The sequence below is a fragment of the Rhinopithecus roxellana genome, chromosome 17 (genome assembly GCF_007565055.1).
Source record: "Rhinopithecus roxellana isolate Shanxi Qingling chromosome 17, ASM756505v1, whole genome shotgun sequence".
Classification (NCBI taxonomy): domain Eukaryota; kingdom Metazoa; phylum Chordata; class Mammalia; order Primates; family Cercopithecidae; genus Rhinopithecus; species Rhinopithecus roxellana.
This window is the reverse complement of record NC_044565.1, coordinates 74626110-74645808: the sequence shown is the minus strand read 5'-3', so window position 1 is coordinate 74645808 and position 19699 is coordinate 74626110. Positions and strand designations below refer to the sequence as shown.

Genomic DNA, 19699 nt, shown 5'->3' with positions numbered 1-19699 from the left:
ATGCTAAGGTATGATCTAAACTATACATCGCTTATTTTTTCAGTTGTATACCTACCTAAAAAGGGTCATTATATTAAAATACGATCTCACAAAGTGGTCATGGAGCCTTAGAAAACTATAAAAAGAATAACAGACAGTAGAAGAATCCTTAACAAATAGGCTGGGCACGGTGGCTCACGCCTGTAATCCCAACACTTTGGGAGGCCAAGGCGGGCGGATCACCTGAGGCTGGGAGTTCAAGACCACCCTGAACAACATGGAGAAACCCCATCTCTACCAAAAATGCAAAATTAGCTGGGCATGGTAGTGCATGCCTGTAATCCCAGCTACTCGGGAGGCTGAGGCAGGAGAATCACTTGAACCCGGGAGGCGGAGGTTGCAGTGAGCCGAGAGATCATGCCATTGCACTCCAGCCTGGGCAACCAAGAGTGAAAACCCCATCTCAAAAAAAAAAAAAAAAAAAAAAAAGAAGAAGAAGAAGAAGAATCCTTAACAAATAATACTATGTCATCTACATACAAATGAACCTTTCCTTGTCACAAAAACAAAAATCTGCTCAGAAGCAATTCAATCCTTAAGGTAGATAAATAGTAAACTAAGAAGCCACTCAAATGGGTAGGAAGAATAAATGAAAATAGTATAATGCATGTGTTTTGAATTTAGTTCCTATAACGTGTAAACAAAAACTAGTTTCTACAGAGATGTTTAACTAGAAGGTAAAAACTTATGTCACTTGACTTAACTGAAGGGTAGCATACGTCACTGAATGACTGCCTTTTCTCCTGTGGTCTCTTCTTATCTTCCCTGAGCTATAAGAAATCGGAGAACACACAGCCACTTTCCTTTACCACTCAGGAAATGACTTGGCAGATGTTACACTGTACATCATTTCAGTCATCAACTGTCATCTGTGTACATGTATCTGAATACATGTTTTTGTACATATAAGGAGAGTATAGTGTATGTCTGAAGACTGACATATCAGAGAATTTTACTGCTACAGTCAACTACTATACTGTGTCTTTTATAGCTATGAATTAAGGTGAGACTGTAGTTTAACAGTGAGTCACTTCTTAATAAAGATATGATTCTGGCAGAGTAACTCAGATTACCAACTTCTGCATTTGTCAATAGCTATTAACAATCAGTGTCGAACACTGAGAATGAAGAGAAGTGCATAAGCTGCTTGACAGTACCCACTTTGAATTTACAAGGACTCTTCCTCTCCAGTTGTAAATGATTCTCTATTACCAGGTCTTGAAAAAATTATTAAGTAACAGGGCCACTGAATAAGAAAACAACAGTAAGTTGTTTCAGAAAGCAGTTATGATTATAGCCATAATATCATTTCCTAAGTCTATAATCAATGAGTTAATCCACTGTACTCTCAATAAAGATTTCACTTAAAGAAACATATCTTGCAGAGAAGGAAGATATGAAAGTGAAGCTCTTTTTCCAGAAAGGTTATTTTCTCCTTGAAGAAACAAGAATCTCTAGCATGGAGCGTGAACTGCATTAATCCAATTTAGGTCTTTATTGTATTTACCACCCCAGTGTGCAGATTACCTTTGGAGCTACTGCTTGTAAATCTCAAGCTCTATTCATGCCAATTTCCTAACTCCACTTTTAAAAAGAAGATTAGTAGGAGATTATTAAAATAGTGCACAAGGTTAGGATGATAAAACTTTATTTTTTTACCATAATTAAGAAAAAGTAAAAGAAAAATAATTGTGCAAGAATCCTCAGAAGTTTAAAAAAATTATTTACACCAAATGTGTGAAAGAAATGATATGTATTTCATATTGAAGACAATGGTTGAATCATAAAGCAGATATATATTAGACCTTTGCACCAGGTTCTAATGAGAAATTTTTACTTGAATAGTCTCTTTGACAAAAACACACCAAAAAACAGAAAATATCTAAATGGTGAGAATACTTTGAATATATGAAGAACACACACTACCTGCCTATCAATGATTCTAACTAGTCATTGTCTGACATTAAACTATAGCCAGTAGTCTCTTTTCTATAAAAGTTGCAGGTTACTGTCAACCCATATGTAGGCCCAGCTCATGAAAAAAGGCCATACCTTAGCTCACATCCTGAAGTCTGTGTGAAAAGCTATTTGAGTTCAAGGCACCTAGCTGGAAGTAGGTCTTTGAGACTGACAATGGATCCAACATGGTAAAAGCAATCAGCGACGGCCGCTACCATGGTATCCGCTGCTTTGTGCATACGTTGAATCTGGTTGTGATCACTGCCCTGAAGAAATACGAGGAAGCAACTGAAGTTTCTACTATTGCACAGAATTATCTGCAAACATTTTCCACTATGCTGTGAATTCCAACTAAATAGCTAATTAGTTAAGAAAACCTTGGCTCTGTGACACATATCTGAAGTAGGATGTGAGCAAAATGGGCAAATCTTTCTCCTGAAAACAAAACAAAAAAGCAAACCCATATCTCAACATTCAATTATATTGAACTGCCTCTACCAATATCTACTGCCCAAATAAAGTTGAATATTAGTAAGACTAAAAACACCATGCCAGAATTTTCTTTTATAATCCATAAACCGAAAACAGCTTAATACAGCTATTTCCTTGATAAAACAAGACCCCTTTAGCCCTTTGCACTCCTAAATCTAAGCTAAATGTACTGCAAAGTTGCAATAAACATTTTAAAAAGGAGAGCCATTTGAAGACGTTATCTGGAGACTACATGCTGAAATGTAGATTCAGAACTATTAAGAATTAGCACTGCAGAAGAAGATTCTAAAACTGTAAGAGAATGAAACTTCTACATTTACCAAAAAGCACGGATCACACTGTACTCCTCAGTTCTAAAGCTCTTTGACAGTAATTATAGTTTAGATTAGAGGCAAACTGAAAGAGTAAATAAAAATATTACTGTAGGAAATTGCTTCTAATGTCTCTAGGATGCACGAAAATAATTCTTGAAATGCACCAGTAAATGGACAAAGATCTCCATACAATAAATGTTTGTTTTCTGTGATTAATTTAAAGCTTAGTTTTTAACTCTATGGTCCCCTTTTGTTTTTATTTAATCTCTAAGTGGAAGTACTAGTTTAATTTTTAATGATTTAAATGAATGTTGCAAGACAAATCCTCCTTGTCTTGGTAGCATATGTGAGAATGAAAGAAGGGAATACTTAAAATAGTTATAAGAAGCCTTTAAAAATAAAATCTTGATTTCTAATTAGACACAAATATACTAATTTTTAGGCCAAATAAAACACCACCAGACATACAGAAGGTACTGCATGCTACTGTTAAATAGAGTTGCCAGAAATAATATGCTTCAGCAGTTTACCAAGGGACAACCCAACTGAGCCAAAGAAGAGATATTAAAATAAATATTTGCCTATCTGTGTGAAAAAAGACTGACGAACAACTGAATTTGTTTACCACCATCAAAAACAGAAACGTTTAAAGAAATATATGAGTATAACAAATGCTACCTGTCTAAGAAATTAGGACGTTTTCATTTTTAGGTATGAGAAGCAGATGTAAAAGAGGAGAACCAAGGGAGTGTTTTTCAACAGAAATCACAAGTAGGAGGGCTAGAACTGGAACTGAATTTTTTTTTTTTTTTTAACTAAAGTACTAGAAGATCCAGCTTATGGGGGTTAAAATAAGAGAGTCTGGTAGAAAATATGCCTGGAAAGATGTAAATCAAGTGATCTCCCATTGCTGAGGTATATAAAAAGGAAGTGGGGTACTTCTACAAGTGACTCCAGTTATTTAAAAGTATGATGAACAACTTTCCATTAGGAAGAAACTTTGAGATAGGTAAGAAAAACAGCTATAAAAGATGCTTGCTTCAATGCTGTTCAAAGAGAAGTTAAATATCCAGAACACTTTATACTGAACACAGAGTCATTTGTGTCATGCCCTGATAGCAAATAAGACTTTTTGATTCACAGTAAGTTTCTCTCTCAAATTTTTGGTGAAACCATCAAACACCAACTATACTAAATATGATTTTTGCTTACTGGAGTACAGCAGAAGAAGTCTGCACAGAAGATCAGATATAAAAAAACTGCCTTCGTTCCTGCTTGAAGGAAGCTATGGAGTATCACATTTATTCAAAAGTAAAACTACTGTGGCTATATTTTAATTTCGTCTTCAGATAATACCAGCTGGAATGACCAGCAGGAGATGAATTTCACCAGAACTAACATGTAAAAGCTAAAGGGTCCCATCTTCAAAGTGACTATTTTGTGAGTAACAGAATTTTCACAATAGAAAATAATATTTAAATTCAAGTAAAAATAACATGTATATACAGATTAAAGGTATTACGTTATCCATGCCAGAAATCCCTTTACTAGTGGAGATAACTGAGAGTTACTTCCAAGTTCTGTCTTTTTTACCAGTCTAAAATAAAATGTTGAACAATACTCATAAACGGGGAGTGTTTTTGCTTACCCTTTAAATATCAAGTATTGCTGCATAAACCCTTTAATCATCTCTTCTTGACAAAGGAGCTAAAGATATTAGAAATATTGGGTACATTAAACCACATTAAATGCAGGAAATGAAAAATAATACTGTGTTCATGTGTGGGAGCAGGGGGCTTCTAATGGCAATGCCATTTTATCACCAACATCTTCCTCTATTCTACGAAAGTGGATACCAAATCTCTTGAAAAGACAGTAGAAGAGTACATCCATCAATAATTTAAAAAATTTCAGAAAAATCTTATTTATTTATTTATTTTTGTATGTATGTATGTATGTATGTATGTATGTATGTATGTATGCATGTATTTACTGAGACAGAGTTTCACTCTTGTTGTCCAGACTGGAGTGCAATGGTGGATCTCGGGTCACTGCAACCTCCGCCTCCTGGGTTCCAGCAATTCTCCCGCCTCAGCCTCCCGAGTAGCTGGGATTACAGGCACCTACCATCATGCCTAGCTAGATTTTTGTATTTTTAGTAGAGACGGAGTTTCACTATGTTGGCCAGGCCGGTCTTGAATTCCTGACCTCATGTGATCCACCTGCCTCGGCCTCCCAAAGTGCTGGGATTACAGGCGTGAGCCACCGCTCCTGGCCTTATTAATTCTTCTTCAATTAGTACAGCAAGAGAAACATCAGACATGGATAAAGCTGACCTACTCTTCATATAAGTGATTATAAAGTTGCTTATACCAGAGAGACAACCAAACACAATGAGACTCAGTTTACTTTGGTAATCTAGCAATTAGGCACAACTAGAATACTATGGATACTTAGTGAAATATGCTGCCTTTTAATATCCTATCATAGGATATTACAAATTATTCAGGGGAGTGAAAACACATGAGTAAAAGGAAAACAGTAGGAAAATTCTGTAAAATCCGTATTATTGTATGTAGTTTTTAAATTATCAAAAACATTATTTTCTTCTCTTTTTATTTTTCTGAGATAGAGTCCTGCTCTGTCGCCCAGGATGGAGTGCAGTGGCACCATCTCGGCTCACTGCAACCTTCACCTCCCAGGTTCAAGCGATTCTCATGCCTCAGCCTCCCGAGTAGCTGGGATTACAGGTGCACACCACCATGCCTGGCTAATTTTTGTATTATTAGTAGAGATGGGGTTTTGCCTTGTTGCCCAGGCTGATCTCAAGTGATCCACCTGCCTCGGCCTGCCAAAGCACTGGGATTACAGGCATGAACCACCACGCCTAGCCCAAAAGCAGATTTTTTTCAACTCAAAATATTTTATTCCATTGCCATCATTAAAAAAAAATTTTTTTTTCTTTTGAGATGGAGTCTCACTCTGTCCCCCAGGCTGGGGTGCAGTGGTGCAATCTCGGCTGACTTTAACCTCCACCTCCCAGGTTCAAACGATTCTCCTGCCTCAGCCTCCCGAGTAGCTGGAACGACAGGTGCGCGCCATCATTCCCAGCTAATTTTTGTATTTGTAGTAGAAACAGGGTTTCACCATGTTGGCTAGGATGGTCTTGATCTCTTGACCTCATGATCTGTGAGCCATGGCCTCCCAAAGTGCTGGGATTACAGGTGTCAGCCACAATGCCTGGCCCCTTAAAAATAATTTTAAAATATCGTAAATATTAGAACCAACCCAGAAGCTCCACGTTCTGATATTTAATTAATCATTTATGCATAAACCTAATTATTATTTGGGAGTTAAGTTTAATTTAGCAGATAAATGTATTTGATTGAGACATTAGGATATATGAGTTCTTATCATAGCTATGTCACTAACCATGAGAGAACTGAGAACAAATAACAGTCTGTATGAACTTTGTTTTGCTCATTTATAAAAAGGAGGAATTTGAACTACCCAAACTCTAAAATCCATAGATAATATGAACAAGTTACTATTGTAATGTGCCCAGAAAGACTTGATATGAAGTAAATTTTACTTAGCAACAGACTTCAAATTCAGTAATTAAGACTGGCTGAGATTTTGGCCAGGTGTAGTGGCTCACACTTGTAATCCCAGGACTTCAGGAGGCTGAGGCAGATGGATTGCTTGAGCTTAGGAGTTCGAGACCAGCCTGGGCAGTAAGGGGAAACCCCATCTCTACTATAAACACAAAAATGTGCCGGGAGTAGTGGCGCATGCCTGTAATCCCAGCTATTTGGGTCAAGGTGGGAGGATCGCTTGGGCCTGGGAGGTGGAAGTTGCAGTGTGCCGAGATAGCACCACGTAGCCTGGGTGACAAGGTTTAACCCTGTCTCAAAAAAAAAAAAAAAAAAAAAAAGACTGCTTGAGATTTTGTCTGAGATAATACAGTGAAAACTGTCGTGAAACATAAAGCTCATATGATGCAATTTGATACAGAATAAAGTGATCGTTCTATATTAATATGTGATGCTTCTGAGGTATAAACACTGAGTCAATTTATAATTTTTTTAAATTTTTTTTTTTTTAAATCACTTAAGTAACAGAGTAAGTTGTATTCTGGCATTTAATCAGTGTTTTCCAACAACCAATTAAGGCTTAAGTTTAGCCATTATACAAGTGTGAATCCTAATAATCAATGAACTATTTGGGTAGTGGGTAGTAGTGGTATATAAAACTAGAAGTAGCTAGACTATGCGTCAATCAACTTATCTTTCTTCATCAATACTCTTTTTGATGATGAACATCAACAGTATCAGGAGGCTTAGAAGCTAAATCTCAGCTTTATTACCTATTACTAAGTTTGTAATGTAACATTCTAAGTAACAGATTCATTTTCTGTCAAATAAGAATAGTACATACTTTCTTGCCTATTATATAGAGCAGAAAAATCAATATACACCTAAGCAATTCAGAAACTATAAATCCTACATAAAAGTTAGGGCTGTATTATTAACTCCTTATATTTTTATGTAACTATATGCAACTATGTATTTATTACAACATATGCTCCATTTAGGGCAAATTGCCTTATTTTCAAGAAACAAGAAGAGAAAAAAATGAAAGCACAGAGACTGGAAAAGAAATACTAAACTAATTGGCCAGGCACAGTGGCTCACGCCTGTAATCCCAGCACTGTGGGAGGCCAAGGTGGGTGGACCTCACCTGAGGTCAGGAGTTCGAGATCAGCCTGGCCAACAAGGCAAAATCCCATCTCTACTAAATATACAAAATTAGCCGGGTGTGGTGGCACGCGGCTGTAGTCCCAGCTACTCAGGAGGCTTAGGCAGAAGAATCGCTTGAACCTGGGAGGTGAAGGCTGCAGTGCACGGAGATCATGCCACTGCAATCTAGACTGGGTGACAGAGTGAGACTTTGTCTCGAAACAAAACAAAAACAAATACTGTACTAATCAAAATTTAATTGGCAAAACAAAAGGAATGCATGAAATAATTTTGTTTTGTATCTGCCTAAGTCATCAATCAGAACATTTCTAAAATTGATTTTCACCAAATTTTGAGCCCTCACAATTGGTATGGAATGAGGCTTGGAGCATATGCATCAATAAACATCTTTTCACAGGTTATATTTGGCCCATGTGCGACATTGCTTGCACCTGATATGTATCGTTTGTTGCTTTTCAAGTCTCTTTTTCTGTCTTGGTCCTTAGGAAACTATTTCTTCCCACTCTTTATAGGCCTAAACCTAAAAAATATTACATACAAAAATGACTAAATTATAAAGCTAAAGAAGTAAGCCAGAATCTAAGGCTTTGGGGATAGAATTAATGACAATCTGGTACATTTTTTTTTCTGCCAGAAAGAAAAGGGTTTCAATCACAAAGCGATTGAATATTGCCAGCCTAAGGGCATCTAAAAAAATAAAACGTTTATGGTAATAGGAATTTTCAAACACTAGCCCAGGGAATGGATCTCACCTACAGTGCAAGTCCTTGATGGGTGAATACTAAGTTTTTTTTCTTCTGCCTAATATGATAGTAGGCAAGTAGAGGAAATAAGGTTCTTAAACAATTCCTCTGAAATAAAATAAAGAACTACTTAACGTTATCCGGGCAAAAAAATTAAATAGAACCAACATTTAGGGTTTAATCAACCATTTTCATTCAAACTACTATTAAAAATAATTCTAATTGAACAAGAAAAACATACAATGTCAGCATCCTGATATGCTCCACTTTTTATTGTTTAGGTTTTAAAAAACTTTATTTTTTTTTTCTTTTTTTTTTTTTTTTTTGAGACGGAGTCTCGCTCTGTCGCCCAGGCTGGAGTACAGTGGCCGGATCTCAGCTCACTGCAAGCTCCGCCTCCCAGGTTTACGCCATTCTCCTGCCTCAGCCTCCCGAGTAGCTGGGACTACAGGCGCCCGCCACCTCGCCCGGCTAGTTTTTTGTATTTTTAGTAGAGACGGGGTTTCACTGTGTTAGCCAGGATGGTCTCGATCTCCTGACCTCGTGATCCGCCCGTCTCGGCCTCCCAAAGTGCTGGGATTACAGGCTTGAGCCACCGCGCCCGGCCTTTTTTTTCTTTTGAGACAGAGTCTCATTCTGTAGCCCGGGCTGGAGTGCAATGGCACTATCTCAGCTCACTACAACCTCCGCCTCCCAGGTTGAAGCGATTCTCCTGCCTCAGCCTCCCAAGTAGCTGGGATTACACCCACTGTGCGCCACCACATGCAGCTAATTTTTGTATTTTTAGTAGAGACGGGGTTTCACCATGTTGGCCAGGCTGGTCTTGAACTAATGTCCTCAGTTAATTTGTCTGCCTCAGTCTCCCAAAGGGCTGGGATTAAAGGTGAGAGCCACTGCACCCAGTCAAAAAATTTTTTTTAATTTAAATATTATTTTAAAGAATAGAGATGGGGTCTCACTATATTACCCAGGCTTGTCTTGAACTCCTGGGCTCAAGTAATCTTCTCACCTCAACCTCCCAATGTGCTAGAATTACAGGTGTAAGCCACCGCACCCAGCCTGTTCTTTAGGTTTTAAGTGATAGATGATATCATAAGAATGGTCTAAGTGAAATTTACAGGCCAGGCACAATGGCTTGCGCCTGTAATGCCAGCACTTTGGGAGGCCGAGGTGGGCAGATTGTCTGAGGTCAGGAGTTCATGAACAGCCTGGCCAACTTGGCGAATCCCCATCTCCACAAAAAATACAAAAAAATTAGCCAGGTGTGGTGGCAGGCACCTGCAGTCCCAGTTACTTGGGAGGCTGAGGCAGAAGAATCGCTTGAACCCGGGAGGAGCCGAGATCGGGCCACTGCACTCCAGCTTGGGCGACAGAGTGAGACCCTGTCTCTGGGGGAAAAAAAATTACATTACATTTTAGCATTATAGGTACAGGTAAGGTACACATTCAAAATGCTATTAAACTGATGTACGAAATGTCACATATATTCCTTAAAAAAAAAAAAAAACTTTAATTTCTGAAGAAAATCCTCAGAATACTTAACTCTAACCTTGTCTTTTAGTTCAAAAAATGCAAAATGTTGAATGTAAAATTCTCTATTTTGGCATAACATACTGGCCTAATCTTTTGTTCCTCCAGAAGGAATGTTATCTCAGAAATTGCCTTAGTTCAAATTCTGGTGATTAGTAAACCAGCCAGCATCAATATTCATCAGTTTATCTGTGTTAACTTTTCACACTTAACACAACGCAGTTATTACAAAGCGCGAATCTTGAAAGGGGGTATTAGAAAAGATAGTAAATTACAGAAACACAAAACCCTGAACCAAAAAATATTAAAACATCATCTTTATGAAGCTCTTAAAACAATCTGTAGAGTGAATACCCAACAACTGCCTAAGGAATTGTCAACTTTCAAAACACAGACTAAATCACAATGAAATACCCCTAGCTGCCACTTTACAGTGTCAATAGGTTACTATAACAAGTAAATCAGAAAAGATGAAATTAACTAAAAGTACCCTCATTCCTTGAGCAGTGCACTAGTTTACACTATCAATCCCATCAGAGTACTGTAATTATCACGCACCAAACTATAAGAGATTAATCACTTAGTATTAAGGTGTAATTGAGGACAATTTAAAATATGGCTTAAAGTCTACTATTTCAAAAATAAAAATTCAGAGGCTACCTTTCAGATATATGTATGTATGTATACTAGAGATATTATATGTAATTATGTACCTGATATATTACTATATATAATAGTGAAAACTCTATAGTAAGAGAACTACAGGACATAAAAGAAAATCCCATGGTATTAATCCCAAGTTCCTTCTTTAAGCAGTCATTCTGGTATTTTGTTTGTTTGTTTGTTTTTGAGACAGAGTCTTGCTCTATACCACAGGCTAGAGTGCACTGGCGGGATCTTGGCTCACTGCAACCTCTGCTTCCTGGGTTCAAGCAATTCTCCTGCCTCAGCCGCCCCAGGTAGCTGGGATTACAGGTGCGTGCCACCACATCCAGCTAATTTTTTTGTATTTTTACAGAGAAGGGGTTTTGCCATGTTTAACAGGCTAGTCTTGAACTCTTGACCTCAGGTGATCCACCTGCCTCGGCCTCTCAAAGTGCTGGGATTAGAGGCGTGAGCCACTGCGCCCGGCTAAGCAGTCATTCTTACCAAAATCTTTGGATGAACAGAAAGTTCAGTGATATGGCTGCAATATTGATTCTAGCTACTCTACTCCCCAGCACACCACCTAACCAAGGAGTACAGTGTACAAGGCCACCCAACTAATATATCAGGGTTTTACTTACCATGTTGCCCAGGCTGGTCTTGAACTCCTAGGCTCAAGCAATCATCCTCCCACCTTGGCCTCCCAAAGTGCTGGGATTATACACACGAGCCACCATATCCAGCCCAGCTTCCTTTTCAAAATTCAATGATACATCCAAGACCTGGCTGTTTTTACATCTAAAATACAGATAAGGCCGGGCGCGGTGGCTCACACCTGTAATCCCAACACTTTGGGAGGCAGAGGTGGGTGGATCACTTGAGGTCAGAAGTTCAAGACCAGCTTGGCCAACATGGTGAAACCCCCTCTCTACTAAAAATACAAAAATTAACCGGGTGTGGTGGGTGCCTCCATGAGCAAGATCACCATTGCTCTCCATCCTGGGTGACAGAGTGAGGCTCCGTCTCAAATAAATGAATAAAATAAAATATAGTTCACTTTTCTTTTCCATTGTTGCACAATTTTACATACATGAATATTCTGTGGTATAAACAATCCTCCTTTTGACGGACATGCATTTATTTTTCCAGTGTCTTATTTAACAAACAAAATCTGAATTATTCCTGATTGTGTCACTTTGCACAGATGGTCTAATATATTTCAAGGATTAATAAACACTATTTTATTCACAGTAAATGGTTCACTCATGTTTACACTATCTCCCATTTATGGCAAATGATAATGGTCCATCCGGGTAACTTGAAGTTTCCTCTTTAAAAGCCTGAGAAAAACTTGTTGTTTTTTTAAGTTGATCTAAAGAAAAATTCTAAGTAGAAAAAAAAAAAAGGCAAAGGAAAATTTAAGTAAACAGTAGCATAGGTGGTATAATATCTAAAAGTTCTTCCTCACAAATGTCAAGGTTCTGCAGTCTAACAAAGAATTTCCACCAAGAAAATTTCCTTCAGTTTTCAATCATGAAAACTGACTTATTTAATAAAATTAATAAAATCTCATTATCATATGAGTTCTCTTTTAGATTTGGGTATATCCCAAAATAATATAGACAACAGGACACAAAACTGAGTGTTGTATAAGTGTTCCATGTCTACAACTTTTAGCTGGGTGACAGCTTTAAGCAAACAGTAGAGAAACAGGAAGACATGAACATGTATGGAGTCTCACCTTGTCATTCCAGGACCTTAATACAAAAGATTTAAGATGGTTTTTGATTTAATGACTTAGCTTCTATCAATTGACGGATCATAGCTTTCTGCCTGAGTCAGTCAAATAATCAAGTAGTAGGATTAGTGTTGGAAAATTTCTGCCTAGCATTGTAGAGATCAGATTCGTATATAAGAACAAAGGAAGCCATGTTCCCAGATCCATATATGCTATGACACTTGTACTCTATTGAAGGAGATCCCTAGAGATAAATCTGCAGTTGCCAATATGAACACATACAATAATGCAATTAGTAAGTGACTTAAAGTCTGAGTTACATGATTGCTTTTTAAGACAAATATCTGGAGCATAGAAACTACTTCTACCTAGGAACTATCCATCTATTAAGTCCATAATATGACAGCAACAGTGCTGATGAGTACCAAGAGTGCTGATCAGTCCCCCAAAACAGTAGGACAGGGAGAAGACATATACAGCTCTATCTGCTGAGATGAAACAGATGAAAATCTCTTCCATGGTGGTTTAGTCTTGTTCCAACTTCCCCTCCAACCATTCAACTACACCTGGAAGACCATCTTTCTATAATGCAAACCTGATGAGAGCTGCTGAAAACCTTTCAGTGGCTCAACATCACCTTTAAAGGTAAGTAACTCTGTGATACATTCCTCTTTATCCTCTAGCCCCTGATTTCCTCTCCAGGCTCATCTCTCACCACTACCTTCCAGCTACACTATACTCAGACATACCAAACTTTTCAAGGTCCCCAGAATATGTGATGCTTTCCTTCACTGCTAACATTGTTTTCATACCCTTGGGACACCAATCCCTTGCCCCTCTTCATTTGTACTCTATTCTTGGTTAATTCCTGTATCTCCTTTAGGCCTCCAAACCTGGATTTATTTTCCTGTAGTGTCTTGACTTCTACTAATATTACTAATATGTCAGATACTATGTTGTTACAACTGCCAGGCTGGCCCAGCGCAGTGGCTCACGCCTGTAATCCCAGCACTTTGGGAGGCTGAGGCGGGCAGATTACTTGAGGTCAGAAGTTTGTGACCAGCCTGGCCAACATGGCGAAACCCCATCTTTACTAAAAATACAAAAATTAGCTGGGCTTGGCGACACATACCTGTAATCCCAGCCACTCAGGAGGCTGAGGCAGGAGAACTGCTTGAGCCCAGGAGATGGAGGTTGCAGTGAGCTGAGATCATGCCACTGCACTCCAGCCTCGCCAAGAGAGCGAGACTCTATCTCAAAACAAAACAAAACAAAATCTGCCTGGTTATTATTTCCCCCATTTATATGTCAGCCCCTTAGAAAGAAGACTAATTTTCTAGTTATGTGCCCGTGGACATAAAAAAAAAAAAAAAAAAAGTCTGTGAAGTGAATGCATCAGTAATGATTTTGTGACCAAGCCAGATCTCACCTACCAATGTTAATCATGAATGTCTTATAATCATGAATATGTTACAAATTAGGTAAATTTAAGGTAAGTGATCAACCTTTCCAGCTTTCTGTCTTTTTTCTTTTATTTGTTTTTGTTTTTAAACATGCGGATTGGGTCTCACTCTGTTGCCCAGGATGGAGTACAGTGGTATAATCACAGCTCACTGTAACCTCAAAATCCTAGTCTCAAGCGATCCTCCCACCTCAACCTCCTGAGCAGCTAAGGACTACAGGTGCAGCCCACGATGCTGACTAATTTATTTTTATTTTTTGTAGAGACAGGATCTCCCTAGGCCGGTCTTGAACTCCCTTGCCAAGGCTGGTCTTGAACTCCCGGCCTCAAGTGATCCTCCCACCTAAACCTCCCAAAGAGCTGGCACTGGGATCCAGCTTCTTAATGATGTCTTTCTATCTCCTCTTGTAAAGGTTTTGGGCTTGGGGGTGCACAAACCTATGGAATCTCCTCCAGTCTTTGAATTATCAGATCAAAATTAATTGGGTTTAGGCTCAGGATAGACTTCAAGATAGATAGGATATTCTCGGCAGTAATAGTAAACATCTTCTTTACACCTGACCTTATTTTTTAATGTCTCTCATCCCCAAAAGGAAGGTTAAAATTATATTACAAATACAACGTACACATCATTTCAATGAATATCATTATATGCAACCACAATTACCTAGAGATCTGCAGAATACACAATGAATCTATTTTATCTAAGATGATAAAAGAGTTAAATACAATTTTATTTGAAGAAAAGAAATTTTCATATCTTGTATATGCTTGTTAAAAACAGAGACAAAAGAGAAGAAAAAAAAAGGCAATATATTAGGTATATAAATAAAAATAAGTAGTAAACTACTATTTCTCTTACTTAAAAAAAGAACTATACCAAATACATGTACTTTATTAACCCCTGGATTTCACAGTAATAGAGACAAAAATACCGTAAAATGTTTCTGAGTGTGTGATACATTATATGTATGTATGTATGTGTGTGTGTATATATATATATATGTATTTATTTTTTGAGACAGTTTCCCTCTGCCACCCAGGCTGGAGGGTAATGGTGTGACCTCAGCTCACTGCAACCTCCGCCTCCCAGGCTCAAGCGATTCTCGTGCCTCAGCCTCCCAAGCTCCTGGGATTACAGGTATGTGCCACCATATCCAGCTAAACTTTTGTATTCTTAGCAGAGATGGGTTTCGTCATGTTGGCCAGGCTGGTCTAGAACTCCTGGCCTCAAGTGATCGGCCCACCTCAGCCTACCAAAGTGCTGGGATTACAGCTGTGAGCCACCACACCCGGCCGCGATACATAGCATTTTTAAAGTTATAGCTCCAAACCCTCAAAATACACTAAAATAGATCCTGAAAGTGATACATTAACAGAACATATTTTCCTGAATCATTCTATTCTCAGAGTATTCTAAGGTTTTTGTGAAATACAGTTGGGAATGAGGCAGACAGGTAGGGTGGGGAACTTTGAGTCAGTGTTAAAATTAAACTAAGGTCACTTTCTGTGGGTATACACTCTAAAGGAATAATGGATTATTTTGTGAATTCTATTAGAAAAAAATACATCTTAAGTCATGACAACTGGAAAAGAATAGATTTTACTCTCTCTGTGAAGCTGAAAATGAATTCTCTATATGGTAAACCTTGAAAAGGAAGATGTAATAACATTATTAGTCTTTACTGGTTTCTTCTTATAACAGAGACTGCATAGATTAGCAGAGACCATGAGGATTTCAACTAAAAAGTATATTCAAGTCTTAATACAAAATATAATAATGTTTATCAGTAAAAATAATTACTAAAAATATGCACTGCACAGGGTCACTGTAAAGATAAAATCATCTAATGAAATGAGTTTTATGGACAGTCATTGTATCTTCACATGCATATTTTGTTGGTACATAATTTATAAGTCTGAAGAATGTTCTCTGGCTGAAGTAAGAAGAAAAGAATTTAAATGGAATAATTTCATCCAGTTAATCAAATAGAGAAATAAAGAGCTCCAGTTAATTGAAACTCAGTTATACTCTATCTGAAATTAAATTTTCATAGGGAATTAAGTGGTATATTTTATACAGAAGATCTCCTTCTCAAAAAATTATACAGTGTGTTATGTGAACAGGAAATAGATTAAGCTAAGAAAAGCAAATAGACCAAAGAAGCACTATAGGTGTCCAAATTTCCTGCAGTAAGAATATTCTATAATTACCTTAGAATTCAATACTCTAGAACTCCATTTTTGCAGACTCTAATAGAAATTATAGCATAAGGAAATACACAGTTTAAAGAAGGATACGGCCGGGAGTGGTGGCTCACGCCTGTAATCCCAGCACTTTGGGAGGCCGAGGCGGGCGGATCACAAGGTCAGGAGATAGAGACCATTCTGGTTAACACGGAACCCCATCTCTACTAAAAATGCAAAAAATTAGCCAGGCGTGGTGGCAGGCGCCTGTAGTCCCAGCTACTTGGGAGGCTGAGACAGGAGAATGGCATGAACCCGGAGGCGGAGCTTGCAGTGAGCCGAGATCGCGCCACTGCACTCCGGCCTGGGCAATTGAGCGAGACAACGTCTCAAAAAATAAATAAATATATAAATAAAGAAGGATACTATTATTTACTGGTTCAATTTTCACTTTGTAACACTATAAATGTGTGATACTGTTTTTAATCAAGGCTAAACTTAAAACAACATTCGAAATCATTACATAATTTTTCATCTAAAAGACAAAATATACCTGGGTAGAAAACACTCAAGGTTTTATAAATTTTCAATTTTAGTTATAAGCTAACAGAGTCATCCCAAAACAGAAATATAAGGTACAGAAATACAGGGCAAGATTCCCCCCAAACGACATGATGGCAGTTTCAAAGCTCAGTATATATTACACATATTGATTTAAACTATGTTTATTCTACAAGAATAAGCAACACAGATGGCCAGGGAAGGGAGTAAGACATTTTAGTAGACATTTCTCAAGGAGGCATTAGCTCAATGAGACATTCAGATGTTCAGTTCAATTATAATACCACACTACTGTTACATTATTACACTGGCTTCCTTGGTTACCAGTAAGAAAGATTCTGGGTGGAGCTACAAGATAGGAGGGGACCAAATACAACACTATTCTCTCCTCTATAACAGAAAAAATACCACACTATCAAAGAAAATATACCTTTACATTTTCCATTACTAGTAACAGAGTTGCATGACTCTACAGCTTTTTATCTCTACCAACTGGCTCTTTTCATCTTTTTCATAATTTATGATTCTCACTGCCTGGCAATGAGCCATCACCACCATATAATTCATCCATGTAATCAAAAACCATTTGTATGCCAAAAGCTATTGAAATAAATAAAGTGATAATGACAACACATTAAGGCAACAAAGTCAGGATTCTTTCATAAGGTGATTATTCCCTCATAGGCAAAGACTGACAAGAACTATTCTTCCAATGACCAATTCTCTATGATCTTTTGACCTACACTATTTCTTAAGTTATAGGTTCTTAAAAAACAAGTGCGAAAAAGCAAAGTAAATACAGCACAAACACGGTAAACGACATTAACTGACTCAAAAGGTAATTGACAAAGGAGTAAACTTCCATTAACAGTATAAATGCTTTAAAATTCAGAATTAGGCCATCTTTGAGGAACAAACTAACAATCACTGAACAGATTCTGCCATGAGAAAAGAAAAGGTCACTGAACAGATTTTGCCAAGGGAAAGGAAAAGGTTTCCTAGGTTATTTAAAAAAGAGTTTTTGACAGAACTCATCCTCTGACTCTACTAATGTGTAAACAAACTAAAAATAACAATTCAATTTTCCATAAAGATAAGCATTATGACTTATTTTAATTCCATCGAATACTGAATCCTTTGACTTCTAAAATAAAACAGAAGCAATCCATAAACCTAACAATTATACTTCTAAGATTCTATCTGCAGAAATTTCTGCAAGCCCCAAAAGATGTATGTATGAGGTTATTATGAACTGAAAATAACCTAAAATCTACTAATAAATAGTTAAATAAAATATAGCATCTAAATACAACAGTGAATTCAAAGTATTTAGAACAATGTCAGTGATATATATTTACTGAAACTGAAAGATGTCTCTGACATCAACATTGTGTGAGAAACTAGCATCTATTTGTCTAACAGGTACAATGGGACAGCATTTAAGTAAAACTTGACACCTATAGCTATACGATCACACAGGGAGATACTGAATAAGCAACTGTGAATGAATGTTTCTAAGTGTAAAATTTGGGTGGATACTTTTTCTTTGTATGTTTATATGCCGCTTGTGTGTGAGGGTGTGTATGTTTTTTTTCTTTTTTTTCTTTTTTGAGACAGAGTCTCGCACTGTCGCCCAGGATGGAGTGCAGTGGCGCAATCTCGGCTCACTGCAAGCTCCGCCTCCCGGGTTCACGCCATTCTCCCGCCTCAGCCTCCCGAGTAGCTGGGACTACAGGCGCCCGCCACCACGTCTGGCTAATTTTTTGTATTTTTAGTAAAGACGGGGTTTCACTGTGTTAGCCAGGATGGTCTCTATCTCCTGACCTCGTGATCCACCTGCCTCAGCCTCCCAAACTGCTGGGATTACAGGCGTGAGCCACCGCACCCAGCTGAGGGTGTATATGTTTTTAAAAAGCATATATCACTGAAAAACAAAAACACACATGGAGTTATTTAAAAAACATTGTTAGAGGCAAACTCAAGAGAAATAAACATAATATAGTACCTTAAACGGTTGGTATAGGTATCAACACAGGTCTTCATTTTGGCTAATAATGTACCAACAGAAGTTTGACATTCTGACTGTTCTTCTTCCTCTTCACCATTCTCTGTAGAAAGGGGCAACAACAGGGGCACCATGGCAGCACAAGAAGCAATGGCCCGGAGCAATTCCAACAGCGCCCGATAAAGTGGCACATGTCTTGCCATGTCCAGCACTATAAGGAGAAGAGGAAAATGCACAAAATGAGAAAATGTACAATATAAAAGTAGGTCCACAGCAATGTAGCTTTTACCTAGATCTTACCTAGGTCCACAGCTGACCCAGCCGGGTATGGTGGCTCACGCCTGTAATCTCAGTACTTTGCAAGGCCGAGGCAGGCAGATCACCCGAGGTCAGGAGTTCGAGACCAGCCTGACCAACATGGAGAAACCCTGTCCCTACTAAGAATACAAAAATTAGCCGGGCATGACAGCACGTGCCTGTAATCTCAGCTACTCGGGAGGCTGAGGCAGGAGAATCACTTGAACCTGGGAGGTGAAGACTGCAGTGAGCCAAGATCACGTCACTTCACTCCAGCCTGGGCCACAAGAGTGAAACTCCATCTCAAAAAAATTACAGCTGACCCTTGAACAACACAGGTTTGAACTGCACTAGTCCACTTATATACAGATTTTCTGTCAGCCTGAGACAGCAAGACCAGCCCCATCACTTCTTCCTCATTAGGCTGCTCAACATGAAGACTCTGAGTATGAAGATTTTTATGATAATCCACTTCCATTTAATGAACAGTAAATATATTTTCTATGATTTTTTTCTTAATATTTTCTTTTCCTTAGCTTACAGTATATAATACATACAACATCCAAAATGTGTTAATTGATTGTTTATGTTATCAGTAAGGCTTCCAGTCAACAGCAGGCTATTAGGAGCTAAGTTCTGGAGGAGTCAGGAATTATATTTGGGGCCGGACACTGTGTTTCACGCCCATAATCCCAGACCTTTGGGAGGCCGAGGTGGGATGATTACTTGAGCCTGGGAGTTTGAGATGGGCCTGGGCAACATGGTAAAACCCCCATCTCTACAAAACGATAACAAAAAATTAGCCAAGCATGGTGGCGCACACCTGTAGTCCCTGTGACTGGGGAGGACAAGATCATGCCACTGCACTCCAGCCTGGGTGATAGAGCAAGACCTTGCCTCAAAAAAAAAAAAAAAAAAAAAAAAAAGTTACACTTGGATTCTCAAATATGTGGGGGGTTGGTACCCT

The 19699-nt window shown here is 38.2% G+C and overlaps 1 protein-coding gene across 11 annotated transcripts in view; it reads right to left on the bottom strand.

The window, feature by feature from the left end:
• BIRC6 (baculoviral IAP repeat containing 6) overlaps nt 1-19699 on the bottom strand; it is a 255673-nt gene that overhangs the window by 25750 nt on the left and 210224 nt on the right. For 10 of the 11 annotated variants that reach the window (XM_030920767.1, XM_030920772.1, XM_030920770.1 and 7 more), the window contains one exon: nt 18436-18646. In XM_030920767.1, the coding sequence (XP_030776627.1) occupies nt 18436-18646 (211 nt within the window). Of the gene's footprint in view, nt 1-2091; nt 2265-18435; nt 18647-19699 lie in introns of all 11 variants that reach the window. The other variant, XR_004054254.1, reaches the window with a different exon arrangement.